The sequence below is a fragment of the Nycticebus coucang genome, chromosome 5 (assembly GCF_027406575.1).
Source record: "Nycticebus coucang isolate mNycCou1 chromosome 5, mNycCou1.pri, whole genome shotgun sequence".
Taxonomy (NCBI): Eukaryota; Metazoa; Chordata; class Mammalia; order Primates; family Lorisidae; genus Nycticebus; species Nycticebus coucang.
The window spans coordinates 120,847,166-120,874,487 of NC_069784.1; the positions used below are offsets into that span (position 1 = coordinate 120,847,166).

The 27,322-nt window shown below is 38.5% G+C and overlaps 1 protein-coding gene across 9 annotated transcripts in view; it reads left to right on the top strand.

The window, feature by feature from the left end:
* The window catches only part of UTRN (utrophin), a 533,531-nt gene that overhangs the window by 326,639 nt on the left and 179,570 nt on the right, over positions 1 to 27,322 (top strand). The window contains exon 1 of one of the 9 annotated variants that reach the window (XM_053590889.1): positions 18,517 to 18,970. The exons of the other annotated variants lie outside the window; for them this stretch is intronic. Coding sequence (XP_053446864.1) covers positions 18,920 to 18,970 — 51 coding nt within the window. The 5' untranslated portion in view covers positions 18,517 to 18,919. Of the gene's footprint in view, positions 1 to 18,516; positions 18,971 to 27,322 lie in introns of those variants that run through there. 9 annotated transcript variants of the gene reach the window in all.

Here is a 27,322-nt window from a genome sequence, read left to right on the forward strand (position 1 = left end):
GCTATATTTAGCTATAATTAAAATCTAGTACAGTATGTAAAACCTATTTATCTTTGACTAGAACTTATTTCCAGTTAATGAGGTCTCAAACAAGGCATACGGTGTATGTCCCTTTTTGAAAACATGATATTTTCTTAATTACCGTCTATGTTTGGGTTAGCCAATTTTGACTCAGTTAAAAAGCTACAAAATCATGATCTGAACTTCTCTTTTTCTTGGGTAGTTTTCCTTTAAGTTTATACTATTTGTACAAATACCCACTATTATGAGCCAGAGAGTTTAAGGTTAAGGTGTAGTGTGAGTCCACAGAGGTTTGGACTCATTTGTGTAAAGCCTAATTTTTTTTCTTAGTTGTTCTAGTCATGTTTAGATCTTTCTTCTTTTCAACCATTTCTTTCTCTTTTTTTTCTTATTGTTTCTGAGGGTACAAAGAATTAGGTTATACTGTTTGCATTTGTTAGGTAAAGTCCCTAATATAGTTGTATACCATCCCCAAGGGAGGTGCTATACACTGTGTTCCCCCAACCCCTCCTTCCTGTCCTTTCCCCTACCCTCACTCCCAACTCCCCCCACCCCTGAATTGATTTGAGGTTTTCACTTATGTGATTATGTATTAGATCATCTACTGCCTTTATATTAGAATTGAGTACATTGGATTCTTGCTTTCCATCCTGTGGTACTTAACTAGGAAGAATGTGTTCCAACTCTATCCAGGTTAATACAAAAGATGTAAAGTCTCCATTTTTTTTTTTAATGGCTGAATAGTATTCCATGATATACATATACCACAGATTGTTAATCCATTCCTGGGTTGAGGGGCATTTAGGTTGTTTCCACATTTTGGCAATTGTAAATTTAGCTGTGATAAACAGTCTAGTGCAAATGTCTTTATAATAAAATTATTATTTTTTTTTTTCTGGGCAGATGCCTAGTAATTGGATTGCAGGATCAAATGGGAGGTCTAATTTGAGTTCTTTGAGGATTTTCCATACTTCCTTCCAAAAAGGTTATTATTAGTTTGCAGTCCCAGCAGCAGTGTAAAAGTGTTCCCTTCTCTGCACATCCACGCCAGTATCTGCAGCTTTGAGACTTTGTGATGTGGGATATTCTCCCTGAGGTTAGGTGATATCTTAGGGTGGTTTTGATTTGCTTTTCTCTGATAATCAGAGATGATGAGCATTTTTCAAATCTTTGTTAGCCATTCATCTGACTTTATCAGAGAAGGTTTTGTTCATGTCTCTTGCCCAGTGGTAGGTGGGATTGTTTGCTCTTTCTTTGTTGATTAATTTGAGCTCTGTGCAGATTTTAGTTATCAATCCTTTATCAGATTCATACCCTGCAAATAGTTTTTCCCATTCTAAAAGTTGTCTATCTGCTTTACTTGTTGTATCCTTAACTGTGCAGAAGTTTTTCAGCTTAATTAAGTCCTATTTGTTAATTTTTGTTGTTTTTGCGATGGCCACTGAAGTCTTTCTCATAAAATCTTTCCCCAGTCCAACCAACGTCAAGAATTTTTCTCACACTTTCTTCTAAGATTTTTATAGTTTCCTGTCTTAGATTTAAATCTTTTTTTTTTTCCATCTTGAGTCAATTTTTGTATAAAGCCTAAAGTTTGTTCTTAGTGGTCCTAGTCATGTTCAGATCTTTCTTTTTCCAGCCATTTCTTTTTAATTTTCTGTTAATCTGTTGTTATTATCACTTTGCTCATCTTTTGTGTGTATTTGTGTGTTTGTGTGTTTGTTTTTCTAACCCTAACCCCAAGAGGCAAAGGTGATAAACTTTGAGGGATTCCCAAGTATGTTTCTTCATTTCTGAGTTTTGTGTTTGTTGTCCTGGCTCTCAGCTAAGTTACACTCCATATGGCTCAGTTCCACCTGTTTTATACTAGGGGCAGGAAAGTTGTTTCAGAGATAAAAGGTTACAAATCTGCCCACCTCCTTCACTCTGCCCAAGAACTCTACAACTTCCCCTTTTCTTATCTATTTAAATGGAAATACTTCTTTGTTTTGGGATAATTAAAAACAAGCAAACAAACAAATAATGAAGAATTTCCCCAGCCCACAAAGGAGAGGATTTTTTTCCCAGTAGGACAGTTGTTTTATTATAAGTGTAAAGTGTAGTCACCCCTAAAATTGAGGGAATAGATACTGGTAGGATCCCATTGTATCTACTTCCCTGGGTGGATTATATTTATGACTGTACTATGTAAAGTAGATCTTATATTATCAGGAAAAATTTGAACCTGAACCTAATGTAATACTTTTTTTCTTCTTCTGGGTTAACATAGGCAAACTTTTCATTTTTCCATGGAGTCTCCCAAACGCTCTGTTTTAGACCTTATTCTGTCCAACGTGATCATATACCTTCAGGAAAAATAATAGTTGATTGCCCTAGAAAATTCAATGATGCATGGGAGAAAAAAGGACAAGGCAAAAGTTAATGGCGTTGTTTAACAGTGGGCTCTTGCCTCTATCAGAAAATAGTGGTATGTAGGAAGTAAATACTGGAGTGCATAATTTTTTTTTATTTAAGTGCAGAGAATTGCACCTTTATGGCTGGGCGTGGTGGCTAATGCCTGTAATGCATGCTATCCTAGCACTTTGGGACCCTGAGGTGGGAGGATTGCTTGAGACCAGGAGTTCTAGACCAGCCTGGGAACCTCATCTCTGCAAAAAAATTTAAAAAGTTAGCCAGGTGCAGTGGCACTGGCCTGTAGTCACAGCTACTCAGAGGCTGAGGAAGGACGATTACTTGAGCTCAGGAGTTGGGAGTGAGCTATGAGGAAGTCATTGCACTCTAGCCTAGGCAATAGAGCAAGATTCTGCTTTAAAAAAAAAAAAAAAAGAATTAAATTAATAACTTAAATAAGCCAGCTGTGGTGGCTCACACCTGTAATCCCAGCACTCTGGGAGGCTGAGGTGGGTGAATTGTTTGCGCTTAGGATTTTGAGCCAATTTAAGTAAGAGCAAGACTTTGTCTCTAAAAAAAAATGAGCTTGGCATTGTGGAGGGTGCCTGTAGTCCCAGCTACACGGGAGGCTGAGGCAAGAGAATCACTTGAACCCAAGAGTTTGAGGTTGCTGTGAGCTACGACAGCACAGCACTCTACCAAAGGGTGACATAGTGAGACTCTGTCTCAAAAAACAAAACAAACAAATGAACAAAAAAACCCTTAAATACATGAATAAATAAAAGAATTGCCTCTTTTTAAATAGTGGTAGACCTTAGATAATATTTAGTTATAAAGTATTTTGTTTTAAAGTTATCTTTAAACTTAATGGTTCTGTATTTTTCCTTGGTCTTTTGTTTTAGTTCGAATTGAACAGAAAACACAAATACTTGGGTAAATAATATAAATATGATTTACATCATGAAATGGTGTTTTGCAGTATTAACAAGGTAACAAATGCACAGGTGACTCTATCTCTTTGATTAATGACAGGAGACAGAATATTAAAGCTTAGAGAAACGTAAGAAGCTGGAAAAATAAAATGAGATGACTCAGAAATGGCAGCCTTAAGGCCAATGACCAAAACATCTATGTGGAACAGAGGGGATGTTGGGGCTTGAAGACAGCAAATAAAACAAGGAGAAGACGGTTATGGAAACAACTATGTGGGTGATGTGCTTCTATGGGCTTCTCAAAGCACGGTTCTGATGTCGGCTGAAAGTGGGGGTTTGAGTAGAGTTGGCTGCTAGTTATGGCAGAGGGGGAGAAGGCATCTCTTTAAAAAAATTTATGTCAAAATGGTGTTCAGTGGGCCATCACATTGAATCAGCACACCTTTACTGAAAACATACTGTGTAGCACTCACTCTGGGGGTTCATTTCTCTTACTCTGTGAACTTGAAAACCTTTTCTTGTTAATCTTTACCATGGGTCACTGAACAGATTCTGTTTCACCTGATTAAATAAAGGGTAACAAGGACCAGGTCTCCCCCTGCTACTTTACTGTATACTCACTTGGCAGTTGACTTTGTCACACTTCTACCCCCTCCACAAGATTAAGAAAATTAGTGGTTACAGTGTCATGCAGTGAAAAGTTATGGAGGCCTACATTTCCCCACCTTTTTAACCTCCATTTATTTATTAGAGAAGTATTCCCTTAAGTGTGTGATGAGTCAACATTTCTTTTGCCTAAGTCCGGCAAATCAAAGCATTGTTTAATTTAAAATGTTATCAATTGTGTTCATGCTAATTTCTTTCCCATAACATTTAATTGGAGACTTTTTTTCTCATTTACCAAAATGTTACTAGGTTCCTCTGTGGCTGTCTGCTATTTGAACGGAGAAGCAACTCATTAGAATAATAGAATAGCATGACTGCCATTCTTCCATTCTCATAGATTTTTCCTTTTTTACAGAGACTTTTTTTAAAGGAAGCAGTTCAAAAATGTATTATGTTAATAAAATATAAGATCCGTATTCTCCCTCGAGGCACTTTTTTATTTGGCCATGCCATCCTTCCTTTCTTCTCTAACATGAAACTGATTTTCCCAAGTACGGAAAATCTTTCATAAAAATTCAAACCAGAAAAATAAAAACATCACTTTGGGGGTGGCTTTTAACCTAACTAAAGATACTGCACGTTACAGAAGTATTTCTTGAAGATTACATTACGTAGACAGCTTTCTCGGTACCCTGAAAATCAAAGTGAGTTCTACATTTTTAAGTATTTTCTTTCAGGCACACCTGTTGCTAATATTTATATGTAAATGATGCCTGTTTATATGTGAGTCCCAATGAAGTGGATAAATGAAAACCTGTTTGTGAATTGCTCATGTTTGTTACTCTTGGACAGATAGTTGGGATGGCTCCTCTTGCTACACTATTTTGTCCAACAATCTCTCGTCCTCCTTACCTCTTAGGCTCAGAGAGGATTGGAAGGGACAGCCAAATCTTATTCTAAAAAATGCACTTTCTAGAAATAAAGAAAAGCCTATTCTGAAAGCTCAGTTTGGGATTTTTTTTTTCCTGCTATTCTAGTTCTTAGAGTTAATCCATTATTTGTCACCCAAGAAGGCTTTCTAGTAAACTGATGTATTTAATTAGATCCTTAAAACCCATGGGATTTATAGCGATCGTTTCTGTCCATTGTGAATCTGCTCACAGTTGTTCTTCATGAAACCCTGGAATGGCTTTTCATGTATTTTTGTGTCAACCTAAAATAACCTCAGAGAGCCAGGCTCACCAGAACTGTTGTGCTTATTTGATAATAGCAGAGGATGGCAGTCTGGGGTATGTGTGCTGTGACAGTTCATAGGCATCTCCCAGTGGGACTGGGGCCAAAGAGAGACTTTGAAAGACAAAGGCAAGTTCACTTAAGCTGTTTTGTAACAAGAATCTTTGCTTACAGGGCCTTGCAGGAGTTGGCATTAGCTCATTGGTGAAGACAGCTGTACAGTCGGGTGTCCTTGTAAAAGTGCTTGTCTGGAATCTGCAGCCTAGAGGAATTCCCTTGTGATAAGTCCTGTCACGGGCAAGCGTGCGGTACACGTGGGGATTTCTTATGATAAGGGCTGCTGTGAGCATTCATGCATGAAGACTCCCAATTCTATTTTGCTAGTGTTTGACATAAGAGATTCCAGTTCGGTACTTTCAGCTTGATGTGTGGATAAATCAGAATGTAAGCTCCTCCTAAGTAAGAGTTTTATGTCTTTTTTTTTTTTTTATCATGATATCTATTACCTTTGCCACATGATAGATGCTCAAAGGACAATACATGGTGCCATTGTTATATTTTCTTAGGGACTATGTTGTTTAAAGGACTGCTGTAATAAGCGCTTCCCATGTGACAGACATTATGCTAATTTTTTATCTATTCTTTCCACTTAACTTATTATTGGAAGACTTTATAAGTAAGTGGAGTGGAGACAGGTTAAACTCTTGCTGAAGGTCGTACAGAGAGTTGACTTGAGACTGCCCATGTTGTTATGGTCTCATCTTCTTCTTCTCTGGCTGTTGCTCCAATTCTCCTCTTCCTTTTTAATGTAATTAAAAAATTACATTCTTCGGAGGCACCTGTGGCTCAAAGGGGTAAGATGGTGGCCCCATATGCTGGAGTTGGCGGGTTCAAATCCAACCCCGGCCAAAAACTGCAAAAAAAAAAAAAAATTACATTCTTCTCTTTATACTAGAGTGAAAATATATGGCTAATTTATTATTTTTCAGTTATAGTTCAATGCTGAGCAGTTTACCCTAAAGATCCATTCATTCCTCCTTTGGTTGGAAAATTCACCAACAGAGCGAAAAAGAACAGGAGGGAGTGATGCCAGGGGAAACCCGTACAACTTTGAGATAAATTCTATTTTTGTTTTAATGTTAATGTTTAACTTCTGATTCTTTAGCAGTATTTACTCAACTGTCAGTGAAATGATAAATCTTCTACCTCATTTCACAAGAGGGCAGCACTTTCTTTGAAAATTTCAAGTATGACTCAAAAAATACAGTCAAATTAACTTTTTCCGTGATGAAGTTAAGCTTGAGTGATTTGCAGGAAGAAGGGAGCCTGTCTTTCTTTGAGGCAGTTCATGAGTAAGATCAATGCAAATCTGCAGGCTAACTTGGTGTCCTTTTAAAAAAATGAAGAGATGGATTAAAATCAACCCCTAGAATTTTTGACTTGAAATTTGAATTAGATTAACTACTTTGGTAACTTTGTATAAATGTATAAGAGTCTGCCAAGATCATGACTTTCTCTTCAATTATGGGATCACATTAAGGACGTATATATGGTGAATATATTCTAATTTTTTTTATTCTTGTCAAATAAAAAGGATGCATTGAACAGTGGTTGTATGTTTTGTATTCTGCAGGTCATTTGAGGGGCAAATAAATGGAACTGTTTTTTCCTCTCAAAGAGCTTGCTCCCTCTTGGGGTTAGACAGAAGGTAAAACAAATTGGCAAAACAACTTATAAACAAATCCAAGCAACATGGAAGTAAAGTACATGATGATCATACAGCACAGAAGGTAAAACAAATTGGCAAAACAACTTATAAACAAATCCAAGCAACATGGAAGTAAAGTACATGATGATCATACAGCATAATGGAGATGAGCTATTTGGATGGAAAATTGTCGAATAAAAGCTATAGGGCAAGGCTTTGAAGAGAGAGTGGAAATTGAATTCAACCTCAATGGCAGAATAAAATTTGAATAGATCCAAAAACCAGGGATGCTGTTGTTTAAGAGAATAGAATCCCATCAGTAGAGGAAAAGTAGAGTACACATCAGGGAAAGCTAGAAAGGCATATTGTTGGACATTGTAACTAGCACTTGGTGTGAAGAGCCAGGCCATGTTATGGCACCTCCGAAGCCAGGCAGTGTAGAGCTACACTTCCTAATAACATAGACATAGGTGACGATCTACATTTAAATTTAAATATACCAAAATGTAGTTCCTCAGTCCTATTAGCCACATTTCAAGTGTTTAATAGCTATACTGTTCTATCGAACATTACATATACAGAACGATTCTATTATCACAGAAAGTTCTATTGGATAGCAATGCAGTGCAGTGTAGACATTTGGGGGTTGGGATATGAAGCGCCATTAAAGGTAGAGGAGGCCATAGGGTATGATGAAGAACATTTGAATTTTAAAGCTGTGAGCAGGAAACCAACTTTTTAATTGGGTAGGTGTTCCCCACAATGTCATAGTATTTACATTTTACGTTAGCTGCTATTTGTACTCATTTGTGAAAATAGGGGATGAGATAAAAGGAGCGACTTTTTCATTTGTTTCCTAAGAAATTCAGTTTGGTTGGTCATGCAGATAAAGAAGATAATCTGAGGATACAGGGAAACGATGGTGTGAAGGATGGTGGGAAGTAATCCTGCAAGGAGCTGAGAGAGTATCAAAAACATTAGGAGATTTTGATGTTTAAATGGTTGGTATGTGACGGTATATATATTGTTCATTCCAAGTTGTTTTGCAGTTTTAAAATTTTTGAGCTTATGGGTAGCTGGTATGTATGACATTGATTTAGTAATTCAATTATTGTGTTTTGGTGTGTGCCATATATCAGAAACCGTCGTAATCTCTGGGAATACATCAGTACACAAAATGGAAAGACTTCTGCTATTTTAGAAATCGCTTCACTGATTTGTTGTTCATATTGTATCATTTAATATAGCTTTTTAATTGTGATCAGTGATAAACTTTCATGTAATCTATGTATATTTCTTGCAAAAATTGTGTTACTAATAAAAGTCAGCGTTAACTCTTTAACAAGTTGTAGTAAACATTTTGGAGAAAATATGCAAAGATATTAAAAGATATCATTCATTTCGCTTCTCCAAATAATATACTGTAATAATATATTTTCAGGTTTGGGGGTTTTTTTGGTTTAAGATAGACTCTCACTTTGTCACTCTAGGTAGGTTGCTGTGCTATTATCATAGCCCACAGCAAACTCAACCACTTGGGCCCAAGCTATCCTCTTGCTTCAGCCTTCCAAGTAGCTGGGACCACAGGCATCTGCCACCACATCTGGCTAGTTTTTCTGTTTTTAGTAGAGACAGGGTCTTGCTTTTACTCAGGGTGTTCTTGAACTCCTGAGCTCAAGCAATCATCCCATCTCAGCCTCCCAGAGTGCTAGGATTATAGGCATGAGCCACCACCCCTGGCCAGGTTTTTTTTTGTTGTTGTTGTTTGTTTGTTTTGCAGTTTTGGGCCGGGGCTGAATTTGAACCTGCCACCTCCAGCACATGGGGCCAGCGCCCTACTCCTTTGAGCCACAGGCACCACCCCCTGGCCTGTTTTTAGAGTTCTTATTAATTTTTTGAAATGTATGAAAGTTTAGTAGAACCCATGCCCCCTAAAAGGCACTGTTGGTATTGCATATAAATATAGGAATGCCTTAATTGTCCTGTAACTAAAACCATCCAATTCTCAATGACTTTTTATTGAAACTGAGGACCAATCAATTATATAGAATTAGTGAATGTCTTTTTGATAAGAGTGTTTGCTCAAGTGTCAGAGGAACATTTTACACAGAAAAATCAAGGTCCGGACAAAGGTCTCAGTGTCAGCCAGCTAGATAAGCGTCACAATGAAATCACAACACAGATCTTTTGACTTTCTTATTTATCCCATGAAAGATATAATATCTAAGGGCCAGCATGAAGTAATACAAATAATCTAGTTCATAGGTAACATCAGTTACTACTCTCTCATATGTTTAAAAAGTTTTTTCCATATTGCTTTTCAGACTGTCATAAAGGTAGAATAACCTGATTCATAATTTCTGTGAGAAAATTATGTTCTAATGACTTAAGGTCTTGCCATCCTGATCTATAATCTTTCTGTAAGAGTATGTACTATTAACCAGAAAGTAATTGAGACGCATTAAAAATATATATGGCATGGCTAGAAAGGAATAACCACTGGCTTTGGGAGTGGGAAGATACTGTTGAGTGCTGGGCGAGATGATACAACTCACTGAGTCAGAAAAGATTTTGGAGGCTTGGCGCCTGTTGCTCAGCGGCTAGGGCACTAGCCACATACAATGGAGTTGGCAGGTTTGCAACAAACAAACAAACAACAGTGACAACTACAACAAAAAATAGCTGGGCGTTGTGGTGGGCGCCTGTAGTTCCAGCTACTTGGGAGCCTGAGGCAAGAGAATCACTTAAGCCCAAGAGTTTGAAGTTGCTGTGAGCTATGATGTAACGGCACTCTACCGAGGGTGGCATAGTGAGACTCTATCTCAAAAAAAAAAAAAAAGATTTTGTAGGAATATTTAGGTTGCATTAAGTTTTCTAAATTCATTTCATATTTTTCAATAAGATATGTATGGTTTTGTCGCCTTCTTAATAACATCTATGGTGCTTTGAATCTACTAAATAACATAAAAAGTGTCTATGTGGCATATTTTTGGTTTTTGTACATTACCAACAGCAGTTAGTTTAGTGATCAAGATGGTTATTATAATTTTGATGAAAGTGGCAGTATAATAATGACATCAATTTCATTATATGAATGTCTTGTTAATTATAAAGGCATCCAAAGTATTATTGCAAAAATATTTTGTGCAATAGCAACTTTGAGTATTTGTTCAGCCTTCCAACGTCACGGTCTCAGTGCTGCTGTGCATCTTATAGTCATAAATACTGGATTTGGTATAGAGCTTTTAAATGTCCTGTTACTGCTTAATTTTTCCATATTTTAATGTTAAATTTAAAACACCTGCAGATCCAATTCTGGATTTAACTTGTGCTGGACATTCTCTGTTTTGGGCAACTACTCGGTCTAGTCCCAAACAAGGACATGGTTGATGCCAGAGTCAGATGGCGTCTTCCCCTGTCCCCTGTCCCCAGGCATCTGCTTCAGCATTTTGTGATGGTAACAGTCACTGAGCATCAAGCATCCTTTCTCCAGACTTGACAGTGGGGGTCCAGGCTGTTTCTTTTTTACGACTGCACTTACACATGTGAAAGGAGTTGCTATTTATATTGCCGCATCTCCCTAGCTGCTGGGAGACTCTGGTGGTGGATCATTGAGTCCAACTCAAAAGACTAAGCGATACTTCAACTGCCTGAACAAATACAGCCAGGCATTCATTTTTGAAAGCAGAAAGCTCGAGTTATATATAATGCCTATTTAGACACAATGTTGTTATTTAAATAAGCAGGAGTTAACTAGTTATAGAATAACTCTTGAGAACAAAGAAGCTTTGTCCCTGTGTCCTTTAGAAAAGTTTACCATTGACCAACTCACTGGTGCTGAAGGCTTGTTTCTGTTGAGGGCTGATGTGGTAGAATGTTAGACCATCTGGCACTTCGAAACTTCTCAAACGTTCAGAGGCAAAAATAATTGTCTCTGGTGGTGTTAACTTTCAGATATAATGATGCCACCACTTTTGGAATAGATATCTACCTAGGAAGATAAATGTGTTTGACTTGGGGATTTTCCATCTATTGATTTAATTTTATGTGAAAAAAGTAACACATGCTGTGATAAAACTTTCACACAGTAGAGAAGATTTAAAATTAAAATATCCCATTCCAGACACTCAGATCTACAGTCTTTCAGAGATAACCATTATTGCTATCTTATAAATCTTTACAGAAATATTATCTATAATATGTAGCTAAATAGCCCCCTCCTTTTTGGGCATATTTATAGATACATCGAGAGACACATATGTATAATTATAGATATATAGATATTTATAGATATGTACACACACATGTACATACATACAAATGTATCCTATGTATATACATACATATTAGAGATTATTTATTAGCCATTGAAACCATTTCCTCTTTTCTATAGCCACACAGCACTCCATTATGTGAGACTGCCATAATTTATTTACCCAGTTACCTATTGGTGGGCATTTATTTTAGCTTTTGCTATGTCAACTAGGACTTTTGAACATCCTTGTACCTATATCTGTACACATGTTTATAAATTTCTTGGGGCAGAATTTCTGAGTCATAGATTATATGCAATTTAATATTTGATGAGCATTGTTAAATTATCACCTACCTCCAAATTCGGTAGATAATAATAATCTCCAGGAAATGTAATGGCTTACCCTAATTCTGTTGAACACAGGGATTCTTCACTTTATAATCAGCCTCCTGATTTTCTTGTAAGCTGTGTAGTACATTGGGTTCACTGTCTGTGGAGTACGTTACTGGAAACTTTTTGGGAGAAACAAAGGTATAATGTGGAACTCATTGCCCAGAGCAGACATATGAGAAAAGTGAGATAAGGTACAGAAAATAAATATCATTCTAAGAAAACAAGGATGATTGTGGTCTGTGAGTTTTTTGACCACAAATAGGAGGGGAAGCCATATTTGTAGATGTAAATGGTTCATATGCTCAGGGTACTAACTGGCTGTTGATGAGATCAGTAAAAGTTAATCATGATTAGGGAGTTGAAGTAGGTTTGGGGTATGATGCTGTAGAGAATTTTGAATAGAATACTAAGCAGGAAAGTGGAAGGGCCGTGGTTCAGTTGAAATAGTAACTCAGCTATGAATGGATTATCCTGCAAGTATCAGAAAAAAACCCACTGCTTGGTACATATGTATTACACCCAGAAATATAACTGATCTCATGGGGTTAGTTTGAACTTCCTCTACATTTACTCAATCTTCAGTTCCTTAAATACAAATTCAGATTATAGGAACAATGCCCTCTTGGGGAAAGTACCAGTTTTTCACTCCTGAGTGAAAACGGCTTGTACTTTCAATTTTGACTTATTTAATATTTTGAACATTTCATCACTGTTATTAACATTTGTACTTTAACTTGGCTTCAATTTTCCAAATCTGGTAGCCTTTGCACACCTTTCAAAAACCCTTTAAGGATCTTTATTCCAGAGCCCTGTGTGATTTAGTTTCATATCCCACAAGCTCGTGCTGGCAAAAGACACCTGGCATTTTGAGGCTTGGCCGCCTGAGCTTGCTTCATTCTTTTCTGATGGTGCATACTTTTTAGAACGGATATGGCCTGGAAACATTAACTGCTCTGGGCATTATTTTTAGTCACCTAATAAAGTACTCTCTGAATTATTAAATATTTAGAGGGTTGGTGAAGGTTGACCCCTGCACATGGTTGCCTAATTCAGAAGCAGATCAATTGGTATTTCTCTTCCTAAACCTTACCTCGCCCACCTCGTCTTCATAAAGAAGAAAAAGCTCTTTGTGCCTTTTCAAGTGTCTATAAGAATCTTCTAGCTATGAGTTATAGAAATATGTATACACACACACACACGTGTAAAGTGTTTGAATCATTTTCTCATGAATCATAATCTTTATTGCCCAATTACCACCTGCATAATAGTCAAAATAGATGGCTTTATTTTGAAGAGGCGAGCAGTAAAAATAATTCTTTGTGTACAAAGCATATCGCTTAAACTTCCTGGGATGAAAGGAGAGCTCCCCCTTTCATCAGAGGGCTCAGGTCTCAATCTTTAGATTGAACTTTCTGCCCTGTAGGGCTGTATATTACCTTAAATAGCTACCAGCTGACAGACTTTGCTGATGTTAACTAGAAAACCGTAATGTAGGGAGTGGGTCTCTCCTTAATGGAACTTCTGTGGTACAAGACAGTGAATTGAAATCACAGATCCTCATTAGGGTCTTAAAGCTATTTTATGTTTGAATTAGTAAATTGCAAATTAGAAAAGTTATGAAAAGGAGAATTGTGTATATGTCTTTCAGTAAAAAGAACTTGGATCTTTCTTTCAGTCCGAATGGGCTTTTAACAAGTAAGTTTTTCTACCCATGCCTGAAGATCCTCACTCTAGATTAGGCGTCCTCAAACTGTGGCCCGCGGGCCACATGAAGTAGTGTGAATTGTATTTGTTCCCGTTTCGTTTTTACTTCAAAATAAGATATGTGCAGTGTGCATAGGAATTTGTTCATAGTTTTTTGTTTTTAAACTATAGTCCGGCCCTCCAACGGTCTGAGGGACAGTGAATTGGCCCCCTGTTTAAAAAGTTTGAGGATGCCTGCTCTAGACGTTGAACAAGCCATGATGTAGCGATTTATGTGTGATCACCTCTTGACCTCCATATGCTTCACTTTAGAGGCTCCTAAGAAGCTTTTCTTCTTTTCTTTTTGTTCTTTGTATTAGCCAATATAAAGAGCAACCTGGTTAGGTATTCTCTTCACAGTTTTAAAAGTTTGAATTTAGTGTTTACTAGGAAGTGCTCTAAGATCCACTCCAAGAGTTAGGATGCAATTTGTTTTTTGACAAAGCATTTAGACTGCTCTTTTGACTTAAGTCTTATGGCCTTAATAAAATTCATAAATAGATAATCTTCTAACAAATGACATGAAATCTAGTTTTTAGGTGTAGAAATTTTCAAATTACCCTCACCTTTGAAAGTTCTTGGGCAAGCCATATAGACAGTTAGCTCTCTCCATTTTAGCACTGGAATGTGTTTTTTATTGAATAATTTAGATTGAGATTTTATTGAGTCCATTCTTAAATGTTCCTGTGTTCTTGGTGGTTCTGAAAGTTTTACTTTCTCATGCAACTCTATGTCTATATTTGAGACATGTCTTATTTATCTAGAAATTCCAGGGCTGTTCCACGTTCCTCTGTCACAGGGATTGGTGGTATTAAGTTTATTCTTCCTCTTGAGGATTAGTGAACAATTTGTTTGCACACTAGTTGAAACTGGCAAAATGTCAACCACTTCAAATGTCATCATTCAATTTATTAAGTCTCTTTGGTGATACATTGCTTTCACTGGAGGCCTCTATTTTTTGTTTTAATGATTACAGGATTACAGACATTAATGTATCAGAGGGGGTGTTCGGTGAAAAAGGGCTATGGAAATGTAAGGTATAGTAGCAAGATGATATTTTGTGTAGACTTTAAACTGAGAAAGTGTTCCCATCTTATATTGGATATCAAACACAATTCATAATAAAATGTGCTCTCTGCTAGAAAAGCAACATTTACATTTTACAAATCATATGTTACTATGTTATCAAACAGCAAGTTACTTTGAAGAGTATATCAAATATTTAGCTATTTGAATTTTTTAGAGTATCTTTGGACTTTTACATAATCTATTTGCCTTTTATACTCAAAACATAACATTTTTAGTTGCTTTCCAGAGTTTTTTGAGAATATAGTGGCCCTGTACTGAAAACTAATTACAACTTTTAAATGTTGTTTTGAATGATTTCATATCCTTTTGATGATCCATTTTGAATCTGGATCCACTGGGTTTTGCGCCTTCTGCCTTTTTCTTTTTTTCTGAAAAGGCTCTTATCATGATTTCATTAATGTTTTAGTTTTTGATATTTTACAACTGTAAGCAACAGAGCTTTATTGAAGCCTTCGCTTTTCTGCACTGGCGGAGGATGTCAGTTCTAACCGTGGGAAGTTGATACAGAGGCATCGCCTTCTGGACATTCTACTCCAGAGTTCTGTATGTGGGAAGGTGCTCTTCCTCTTTCCTTATCCTGTCTAGGACACAGATACTTAGAAAAGTTCCCTTGCTCTTATCTTTTGGGGAAAAATCCCTGACACAAAGGATCCCTTTTCTTTTTCTTTTCTTCCCTTCCGTTCCCTTCCCTCCCCTCCCCTCCCCTCCTCTCCCCTCTTCTCTCCTCCCCTCTCTTTTCTTTTTTTTTTTAATTTCAGGGTAAAGTGAGGGTACAAACAACCAAGTCACAACATTTGAATTTGTTAGGTAGAGTCCCACGTGTAGTTATGCCATATACCCCTACTTTGTGCCCAGTCAGTGGCAGCACCCCAAGCCCCCATTCCTTCTCCTTCATTCCCTCCCCGCAGCTTGAATTGAAAAGCGTTTTTCTCCTACGTGGGAGTGAATTAGATCGTCTACTGGCTTCATGTTAGTATTGAGTGCTTTTCCATTCTTGTGATGCTTCACTGAGAAGAATATGTTTTAACTCCGTCCAGGGTAATACAAAAGATAAGATGTCACCATCTTTTTTATGGCTGTAGTCCATGGTATACACATAACTGCAGTTTGTTCATCTGTTCCTGAGTTGATGGCAATTTGGGTTGTTTCCACATCTTGGTGATTGTAAATTGAGCTGCAGGAACAATCTAGTACATTTGTCCTTATGATAAAAGGATTTTTTTTCCTTCTGGGTAGATGCCTAGTCATGGGATTGCAGGGTCAAATGGGAGATCCAATTTGAGTTCTTTGAGGATTCTCCATACTTCTTTCCAAAGGGGTGTGTTGGTTTGCAGTCCCACCAACAGTGTAAAAGTGTTTCCGTCTCTCTTGGTCTGTGGGGCTGTCTGCAACTTTGTTACTTTGTGATGTGGGCCATTCTCACTGGGGTTAGGTGATAGGACAAGGTGGTTTTGGTGATAGGACAGGGTGGTTTTGATTTGCACTTCTCTGATGATTAGGGATGATGAGCATTTTTTCACGTGTTTGTTAGCCGTTTATCTGTCTTCCTCAGAGAAGGTTCTGTTCATGTCTCTTGCCCAGTAATAGAGGGGATTGTTAGATCTGTTTTTGTTGATTAATTTGAGTTCTCTATAGATCCTAGTTATCAAGCCTTTGTCAGATTCGTAATATGCAAATACATTTTCCCATTCTGAAGGTTGTTTATGTTCCCATTCTTAGAGGTTGCTTTAAGTGTCCTGTCCTTAGCTCTGCAAGAATTCTTTCTTTGCCCTGATTTTTCTTTTTTTTTTTTTTCCTTTTTTTAAATTTTATTTTTGGTTGTTGTTGCACTTTGGCTGGGGCCGGCTTTGAACCCACCACCCTCAGTATATGGGACTGGCGCCCTACTCACTGAGCCATAGGTGCTGCCCTCCCTGATTTTTCTTATGCCTTGTGTTTAGCCTCGGGTAAGGATATAAGATATTTGAGGCTGCACTAATAGCATATCATTCTTGTCTTGGTATACAAACCCATTAAATATAAAGAACCCTTTAGAGAAAGATTTTGGTATTCTCTGTTGTTCTGCAGAGGTTTTATTTAATTCACTCTTCTGATATGTGCATGGGGGATGGCGTGTTTGCACACGTCTCTGATCACAGCCATCCAGCACCCTGGGTGGTAGCTGGAAGTTTGCCCAGCTGAGAAAGATTGTACTTTTTCTCTCTTGCCTTTATTTATTTATTTTTTGTATGGTGCTGGTGATGGTGACAATGCTGGTGGTTTCTTTTTTCTTGCATTTATGTAAAAAGTTTATTTGCTGCTGTTGAAAGATCTCTGCATGTGGCCATAGAACCCTCACAGACCAGGTTCCCTGTGGTCAGGTTTTGTGCAGGTTTCTTTTGCTAAGTTTCTGATGGTTGGTCTTCATGCTGAAGTCAGTGCTATTTTGATCCTAACTGTAGGTTATTTTTACTTGTGGATTTCTGAATAACCAACCATTAGATTAACACATTTGTTTTTGAGATCAGTAGTACCTGTGTATAAATCTGGAGTAGGTGTGTTGGGGGAAAACACATATTTTGCTAGAAAGCTCATGAAGCCATTTCACCCCTGGGGACATGTAGGTTTTTTATGAATAATAATGAAAATACTTTAAAAGCTTGTTAAATTTGTATAGATGGGCATATGTAAAACACGTGCTATTTAAACACTGATAATGAAAATAAGTTGGGAATGAAATGGAAAGAAAAATAATAATAACCACATTGTAAATGGTTCCCTGATACATTTTCAGTTTTTTCTGCTATTAAATGTAATCTCTTACTACATATGTTTATATGAATGCTAATAATTTTTATATTTAAGCAATTCAACTTGCCTTTTTGGAGATGCATATTCTAATTTCAGGGTCCCCCTCAGCCCTTTGGTCTGTGTATGCTCTGGAGCAAAAAGTAAACTTTGTTATATTGAGATTAATATCATTCCACTTGTGATGGTATTATCATCAAAAACACTTTATGTTTATGATGAAATTTTGCGTACAACTAGAGAAATATGTTCCATATGGATACTTCTGTCATATTTAACTTTTATTGGTATGTAAATAGCTATGTAATGCAAAAGCATAATCACATTTGCCTTGGAATCATTTCTGTAATATCCCTATAAAGAATTTATAATTTGGATTGAAGTTTTTCCTTTGAAAGTATTATACTTAAAACTTTGTGCAACATTGTTTCTCTGAGTGCCAATAATAATTTAACATCAAAATAAAAGACACATTCAAATTAGTTAGTACTCACATTTTGAATACAGTAGTTTTACTTGTTAAGTTTTAAGTCAAAAAAAAGTCAATTCCCTGTATGAAAGTGGTCGGAATGATTTTCAGTGTCATCAGTGAGATCAAAGCCCTTTCCTTTTAAAGCATTTTCCCTATCATTTTAAAAGTAACTGTGCATATTTTCTTTTGTGACTTGTATTGTTCTGTACACTCACTCCCTTTTCTTTTATGGGTTGGCTCCCAGTTGGAATATGGGTCCTGCGATCCATTCAGGATCGAGACAATGTAAGAGATACCGTATTGAAGTTTGGGGCAGCAGGCCTCCAGGAAGTGGGAGTGAGCTTCACTTCAAACTGTGTGCTGGGTGGTGGAACGGGAGGACGCTGATTAAAATAATAAACAACTGCTGGAGAGGGAAGTGGATTGCCACACTGCTGTCAGCTCAGGCAGAGGAGTTGCTGAGGCTGACTGAGGCTGCTCTCCCCTGCCACGGAGCCTGCAGAGGGGACCCTGAGATTCTCTGCAAGAACTTTTCTCTAGACAGATAGAACAACTTTTAAAACAACTTCAGTTCTGATGCCTTGGCAGCATCCCTTAGGCTGGGTCAACCTAGGGGAAATGGACTAAAACTAGCTTGGTGGTTACCATAGCAACCCAGGCTGCTGGTGTCTGGGAGACTGAGAACCGGTGGCCTCCTGTCCCGGGGTAGAGCGCTCTCTTCCTTGTTCGAACTCTACATAAGTCATGCTCTTTGAAAACTGGCTCTTTACCCAGGAATTTTTTTTTCTCTTTTTCTTTCTGAAATCAGTCTGAATGGAGGAAGTTGGTAATACTTGGCTTTTATTTTTTTTCTTCTCTCATGCAAGTTTCCAGGATATAGCTTTTTTTTTTTTCTTCTGTGTGTAATTGAGAACAAACTCTAAGCTTGGGGCCCAGGAGGAACAGTTGTGGCCTGCAGGTCATTAGCGAGGTGAGCAGAAGGGAATCCTGGGCTTCCCAGAGAAAGAGGAGACCATGCCCGCCTCGTGGAACGCAGCTACCAGAAAATACACGAGCAGGTCTATTCCTTGCGAACTCTGAAGTCCATGAAAAAACGGACCCACGGTGGGGTGGCTAAAATGTCCCAGCGCAAGCTGCTGCTGCTGCTGGACCATAGCTCAAGGGCAAGGCTTGTAAAGGATTTTACAAAGGATTTTAAAGTATAGCTGGAAAAGATACGGTTTGGAGAAGTGAAACGCTGTTGTTTGAAGAAAGTTTGCCGGAAAGATGTAGGCTTCAAGGGTTTCTGGACGATGATTGGTCTGAACTTCAGCTTACGAGAATTGCTGACAAAATTTGAAAAGGTATGCAGAAAGCCAACTTCCTGAATCGACCTTTTCCTTCTTTTCTTTTCATGTGTGTGTGTTTAACGATGCTGTTAGGTGGCAGATGTTCTACTGAGTGGTTATTTAATTTATAATGCATATTTGATTTTGATGTCTTCTCTAAATTGGCTTTTCCAAGTAAAGAGCAAATTAGCAATTCTTTCCTTTGGTCTGGAGGGCTTCTCCTGAGGCTTGTCACTTTAGGAATTCCACACCAGAAGAAATCCTTTGTACTCAAGTCTGCTGGTAACTTAATTGAAACTTCTTTTGGAGAAAAAAAAAAAACAAAACTAAAACAAACAAAAAAACTCAGTAACAAACACCTGGTTTGGGTGCCAGAGCCTGACTTATCAGTCCTGGATGGGTTCTGTTTCCCACACCCCTTAGTTTCTCCCTCCAGACCTCCCCGTGCAGCCCTTCTGCCTGAGGGCGCAGTTCTGAGAGGCAGGAGAAGTCCCCCCACCAGGATGGCCCATCTGACCACAGGCTTTATATTTTTATCTGTGTATGTCTTAAACGTGGAGCACTTGTATGCACTGTGGGGCTTTAATGCTCAGATTATTAAATTTGTGTGCAGTGCCTTTTTTCCATACTATGGCTCTTGGCACAGTGTAGGTTGAGTCTAGCCTGCCAAATGCTACCTCACATTTATAGTTAAAAAGAAACCCTTCACATGCCACACTGGGGCTCTTGCCCTCCCTTAGCATCGAGATGCCCAGCACCAATCTTCTGATTTCCAATCTTTAAATTAAAAGAGAGGCAGAAAGTGGTGAAGTCCTGTCTCGCTAAGTGCCTAAATCAATTATTTATCAGTTGTTAAAAGCTGTCCTCAGCGGCTTTCACCATGGGTTCCCTGTGGTTCAGTGCAAGTATAAATACTGGAGAAGCAAGATGGTTCTGAGTCATTAAAAGAATAATGGGCTTTTCCATACAAACTGCAGTTGCCAGAGGGAAAAGTTGGAAAACCTTCTCGCCATTTGAAAGTTTGGAGGTTTTTCCAAAACAATTACAGTCATTCCTTGCCTTCTGGTGGTAGGAACATTATAGTGGGAAGTGTGGGGAAAGAGGAATTTAACTCCTCCCGGCAGGTGCTCCCTCCTGGACACAGTTGCACCCCATCCTCTCCACACCCCAACTGCAGTTGTGAGGATTAATGCTTGTAACATGGGCAGACTTTGACCTCTCACTTTAATGTGTTGTTAAACATCTAAATTCTTGAAAGGAAAAGATGGTTCCCTGTCAGCTTGCTCACCAGGTAGAAGGAGCAAAGAAAGGAAAGAATATCTTCCTTATGGCAGCTGGTAACAGCAGGTGACAAACTTTATGACCCTAAAAGAGGTCTGTTGCCTTGGTTTGTATAGATTTCTCTGTTTCTTCCCTAAAAGGTATGGGGCATATGTTACATGAATAATTCATTACTTAGGCCCCCTGAGAGGCAGTAATTGTGGGCAATAGCTGGACTTTTGTGTTGTAATTGCTGCGATTAGTCTTAAAAGCCTAGGTCAGAAACCAGAGGTTAGCAACCTGCCTCAGCCTTCAGGCCTGGTGGAGTTAGAAGTTCTGGTCATGTTAATATATTTCTTCTGTTTAACTCCCAAGCCTTAGTTTCTGAATATTTCTTATTTTAGTAGTTGGATTGACGGTAAAGAAAGTCTACTGGTTTATTCCTGCCAAAGGTTTGATTTGGGATTTTTTTTTTTTTTTGAGACAAGTCAAATTCAAAGAAATGATCCTGCTACCATCACAGTCTGAAGTTCTCCACGTGTTTATTTTCACATTAGACATCCTTTATAGAAACCTATATGAAAGTTAATCTCTTTGCCATATTTCACCTGGAGGAAGTTGTCATACATGAATGTATTTCCCCCCAACTTAAGTCTTAAATCCTTTGTGTATTTTTTACAGAAGCTGTCTCATGTAGTGAACCTTTGCTACATTGATTCATTGCCAGGAACACTGAGATTATGAGAAGGTACCATCACCTCACACCTCTCAAATACAGCTACCCCCCTTCCCCCATCCCTAAAAGCAGTAACGCCCTTTCTAGGGAGAGGTCAAGGCCCCCTGCTGTAACCAGAAGCCACAGGTTACCTGCAGAAGCTGAATCGCAGGCTTTCCACATACAGAGGTTGAATCCCTTTGCTCTCAGTTCCCTTGTCCTATCTTCTTACCAGTATTAGTGACCTGTTTCTAGACAGAATGCAAACCTTGGTGATTCAACATGAATCGCCACAACAGGTAGTAGTTGTAATTGCTGACTCTGGTGTTTAGGCTCTGACAATTAAAAGGTGATTCTGCTGTGTTCCTCAAGCCGTTTCAGGTTTTAAGAGAACTGGTGTTCCATTTGGGGATAGTAGACCCGAATCTCGCTGTGTTCAGTAGTTGAGGCTGGCGGCTGAGTGGGAGCCCTTCCAGGGATGACTAACATGGATGTTATAGAGTCAGATAATTCCAATTCCCAGGGAAAGCAGACCTTCAGCACAACTTCAAGGCAGCAGTTTGCTTGTGGGGATAAATTTAAAGGGGTGTTCTAATTGGTATTTCTGAATTTTAGAGAAATCCAGTGGTTTTGTGATTTTTTTTTTTAATTGGGTATCCATTCACATTTGAATATTTGGCCCATGATTGGGTATCTAGTCCCCGAATGTAGGGGCCAGGATTGCAGCACAGGCAGGATGGGCAGATTGTACTTAATACTCATTTTAGTCTTCTAGAACCAGAAAGGACAATGCTGGGAGTCCCTGAGGTTCCAGGAAGCAGGAATGGTCGTATTCCCACAAGGTGACGTCTCATCATGGGTCAGGGAGCCCCCGCTGGAAGGAACCAGGCATATCCCCGAGTGGTGCATAAAGGGGAAGAACTAGAATGATCTACTGGCAAGACGAGCCTGCCAGCAAGCAGGTCCTCATTGCCTACTCTGGTGATGAGGGGTGAACAGTGAGTCCAGGGATGACTGTCTGGGGAGTCATCTCCAACTCACTGTTGACTTGAGACCCACACTGGTCCACCCAGGAACCTCTCTGAAATAAAATCTGTGGGTTAGTTTTATTGCCACCCTGACTTTAATTAATTATTTTTTCCTTGAAAGTACTTCATAAAGTATCTCGTGGCTTTATGGAACTATTAATATACTGGCACCCTTGAGCCCTTTGCTTATATCCTGACTTTACTTTGTTTAGTAGTCACAAAGAAGAGAGTAATGAACAGTTTTAGCCCAGTGACATTTTGAATGATTGTTGCCTTTTATTAATTTATGCAGCCCTTCTCCTAGATGATTAATGATAATGGTAGTTCTCTAAGGGTTTTGTTGGTATGGGACCATGTAGTTCCATTCTCTTGGTGAATCCTTGGAGAAGATGTTTCCACAAAGACAATGCAGAGAGAAGTCACTCAATGCTGAATTTCTATATAGCATTTACTTCCTTCAAGATGACTCTAATTTTTAAAATGCCAATTGAGGCTCTATTGTGTTGCTCAGTTTGCAATACTGAATTGTAAAACAAATAGGTAAACTTCACATTTTCAAGGTCTACTCTTTTATTCCAACTGCATTGCGTATTACGAAGCATGTGGTGTGTACCAGGTGCTAGTCTGAGTGAGACGTGGAAAAGATAGTGGGGAAGACCTTCCCTCGTTGAGCTTCCAGCCTAGTGGGAAGATACAGACCTTACACCAGGACGTTTTAAAGGACAAGTGCCTGCTTGAGCAAAAGCAGAGGGAGTTGTAAGAGTAATTGTATAATAGTAGTCCTGGTTAACGTCCATGCTCATAAAGTCTCTCCTGGAACAATTACATTTAAACTGAGACTCCACAGAAGAGTTTCAGGTGAAGGAAGGAGAGATGAGATTGTGTGTCAGTGTGCTCCTGTATATGGCCTGTGGGCGGCCCCAAGTGGCGGGAAGAGATGGGAACTTTCTGGGCAATAGGAACTGCTTCACTGGGTCAGGGGTGAAGGAGTTGTATGCCTTGGGATTGCAGTTTTAAACATTGAGAATGCAATCATTCTTATCTGTTCAATTTTGATTACACTATCTTATTGGGGGAATTTTAAGGTGAGGCAATACTTTGGCCTCATGAAATAGTTAATAACTGCTCTTGAGAAAGTTGTATTTGTGTGCTATCTAATCTGCCTTTGTATGTATTGCACCTCAGAAGGGAAGCTGCTGGGTTTTAATTCTCTACAGTTTTAGTGTATTTTAGAAACAATTGGTTTAGAGATGAGGATTTGGAACTATTTTTTGGTTGTGAAAGATATTTCTGCTTGTAGCAGTGTTTACTGTGTTGAAATTGTAAATGTAATTTGTTTATTGACTTTTGTGATTACCAGTTGGCTATTATCTTAAATGTGCAGTACATTGTAAGTTTGTTCCACTCAGTAATTTGACTTGTTTCTACTCTATTGTATTACCTATACTTTTAATCACAGTTAATGGGAAAAGAACATTATTAGCATTGATTTCTTAATTTATAAATGTTGCTATAGACCTCGTGATCTTACCTCTATTGTTAGCCAAAATATAATTCAGTACAGTGATTAAAATCTGTGAGATTAGTTGTTGGAAGAAAATGAAGTTTATAGAATAAATTTAATAATTGATTGGGATCAATAAATTAAGTGAAATAATGAAGTGAATAATAAATGGAAATGATACATTATCTCCAAAGTCTCACAAACTGTCTCAAACATATTTACATATGACATAACCCTTGATAATTTTTTTTGGTTATTATTATTTAGGTAATATCTGATTTTTTTAAATAAGTTGTGATTCATTTTCAAAACCTAAAGCTCTAGGTAATCCCACTGAGCTCCTGAAAGTCAGTTTGAAACTGTCTCTGAAATCCAGTCTATCTTTTGAAGGGAATGGTGAATTTATTTTCCCCTAATGTTTAAGTTTGTTTATTTAGCCTGAGCTTTGGGACATGATAGGGAAGCTGTTTTAACTTCCTTCTTCTTTGCCTTCAGGAAAGGGGTCATAACTCCTTCAGGGAAAACATTGCTGAGGCTGTGTAAGGTCAGGTAAATACGCCGTGCAAAAATAAACCAAAACTATGTCAGCAAGACCCAGAGAGGAAGCATTTATTCTAACACATGTTGGTCATTGAAGATTTCCGGGTGCTACTATTCTAAACCTGTTTTCTGTCACAATTCAAATAATAATTAAAAATCTGGAGGAATATTTTTGCTTATGTGGCTACAACTTGCTTGATGATAGATCATTATAAAGAAATAGTATGTGATCACATTATAAGGTGTTCCCAGTTCCATCTCATTGGGTTGTATCATGAAAGAGTATAAATTGGTATTAAAAGATTATTAAATAAGGAAAAATTGAATAAAAGTGTTTTTCTTTGTTTGTGAAGTTCATTTTGGCCTGGATAGTGGATGTTGTGCACAAAAAGACCAATTATTGATCAGAGAGCCTCTGTGAGCTTTTGCAGCCACCTTCTGGGGGGCTGCTCTGAAAGGTTGCCTCTTAGGTTTTTGATGCTGTTTTACTTAGAGACAAATATCTAGTCCTCTTTTCTCTAACCGCTGGCTTTTCTTAACATTCTAGATTATCCTTGCATTCTTTAAAGACACTTTTCAAGTGCATCCTTCAGACCCTTCTTCTGCCCTGTTTTCAGATGTCAGTTCACTGCCCAAATATCTTGTTATGGCCCCTCTGTGCACATGACCGGCTTATGTGAAATGCTTGGAAGAGCATTGCTTTGTGCTTCTAGATGGATTACACTTCCATAACTAATGATTAGTAACTATTCAGTGCTGCTTAATGGTCGTAAGGGCTTGCAGGTGACAGAGGTACACATTAGTAGGGCCAAGTGTCCCAGCTGTGCAGTGAGAGTCAACCTTATTTCATGGAAGTTTAATTTATTGTAGCATTTAATGCCACATCAAGGCCATGATCTGACAGCCTCCCATGCTGACATCCTGATTTTAGAAGCAGGGCATCAATGCACAGCAATTTATGAAGGAGCATGATTCATTAACTGCGTTTAATTCTAAATTTCCAGGGAAAGCTTAGGCAGGATTTTGCTGTGCAGGCTTCTAAATAGTTTTAGGTTCTCTCTATTAAGTTTTAAAAAACAAAACAAAATGATTGCTACACTCCCTTCCAATTCTACAGTTGTCTGTTTTTTTGAGTTTTTTCCTGTCACGACGGTGGCTAATTTGCCAATCAGGGTAAACTTAGTCATACATTCATTCTTGGGTTTATATACTTATTTTGTATCATCTGTCATTATATTTTACATGAGGCTCATTCTATGTCACAGATACAGAAGAAATATTAAGATGATTTTTCTGTTTGGGGAGCTCTTAGTAACTAAATATGCCACCAAATGTTAAATGAAACAAAATGATGTGTGCTGATTTCCTTTCCTTTGATCCCTTTTTGGGTGTTGCTTTTTTTCCCTAAGTTTTGATGATGTTCACGTGTGGAAGGGTTTCCACTTAGTGAGTTATCTTCCACCATGAGCACCATTAGTGCTGTTAAAGACAGCTTTGTGGAAATATTTACCATCATTGGCTGGGCCAGTTGTGCTGTGCTGTTACAGCACGGTAGCTGGGCTGGAAAACACGTCACCTGACCTGAGGTGAGGAGGCAAATGAGCACCTGGTCTTGGCACCTACATTTCCTGAAGTCGGGGGATGCTCTTGTAAAATTTAGAAAACTATTCATATATCTTAATCTACTTCTATCTTTCTACTTTTCTTGGATGTGGAAAGAAGCAAATAGGCTCATCGGGATGTCGTGGTTTGAAGTTGTCTTGTGATTTGAGGTGTGGTCCACCCACAGTGACGAAGTTTAGGAAATTTGAGGTCAGTTTCTCCTTGGCAGTGTTAGAGCAAAGAGATGCCTCGCTGGTGTCATTGGGCTTATTGAGAAAGATGGCCACCATGCGAATACATAGCATACGCTTGAAAACGTTGCAGACTTCCCTGCTAACCTTTCACTGTGTCTCTTTTGATGTCTTAAAATGCAATTCAAGACACAAAAATAGAACAACTCTATTCTGAAGAATAGGAATCATGTTGTCTAGGAGATGACACCAAAGAACTTTTCAGCAAAACTTTCTTTTCTCTTTTTCACTGAGATTTTCTATAGGAAGCATCTGAAACTACAATTATAATGAGATTGTCATTTTCCATGCATGATATTGCCCACCCTGAGAATCTTGCCTCAGTGTCTGACTTTCTTCCCAGGCTGCCCTTTGTGTATTCTGCACTTCTCTGGGATAGAGTTGCCAGTGAAATGCACAAGATTGCACAATCTCAGAGTTTTTGTTCTGTACTTAGCCCTAGTTCCGCAGATTACATTTTGCAGGGGGATGGGATTTGTTTATGTCCTGAGGGTCAGAGAACCTCAGAGGCTTGCAGATTTGGAGCATAAATCTTGTAGAAGATGTCCATCAAACTTTGTTCCTCTCACCCACTCTGCAAATCGGACCCTTTTAGTATCATGTTAGACATCACAAATCCTATCAGAAATGATGATGAGCAGTTCTGCCCCTTCATCTTATGTTAAGTGACAACTTCTTAACATGCTGGTTGGCACAGTGAGGTGCAGATGGGCCTACTTGTGTATTTCTGTTTAATGTTGGCTGTGGGCAGTTGAAGAACAGTCTCTTGGTTTTTGCTCTCTTAAGCTTTGGTTCTTGAGGGAAGGCATGGATGTGATTATCAAGAGTTCATGTTAGATAACTGAAAACATTCTGAACATCCTATTGAAATTTTCACTGTGCTCACTTACAATTAGAGAGACTCAAGAGGGTGTCAGTTTGGGCTCCTATAACAGAATACTATAGACGGAGTAGCTTATTAACAACAGAAGTTTATTTCTCACAGATCTGGAGGCAAGGAAGTCCAAGACCAAGACAAGCAGCTTTAGTGTCTGGTGGGGTCCTGGTGTTCTGGTTCATAGATGTCACCTTCTAGCTGCATCCTCACATAATGGGCAGGGCAAGTCAGCTCCTCTCTTTGATAAGGACACTAATCTCATTCATGAGAGCTCCACCCTCATGCCCTAATCACCTCCTAATACTCCACCTTGGGGGTTAGGGTTGCAATATACTAATTTTGCCTGGACACAAACATTCAGACTGTTGCATAGTAAAAACTTAAGAGTAGAAGAGCACTAAACTGTGGCCTTTAAGAGTTAGCTCTCCTGGGCGGTGCTTGTAGCTCAAGGAGTAGGGCACCGGCCCATATACCAGAGCAGGTAGGTTCAAACCCGGCCCTGGCCAAAAACTGCAAAAAAAAAAAAAAAAAGAGTTAGCTCTCCTTACTAATTCAGATTTACTGCCTAAAATAGAAGTTTTATATTTCTG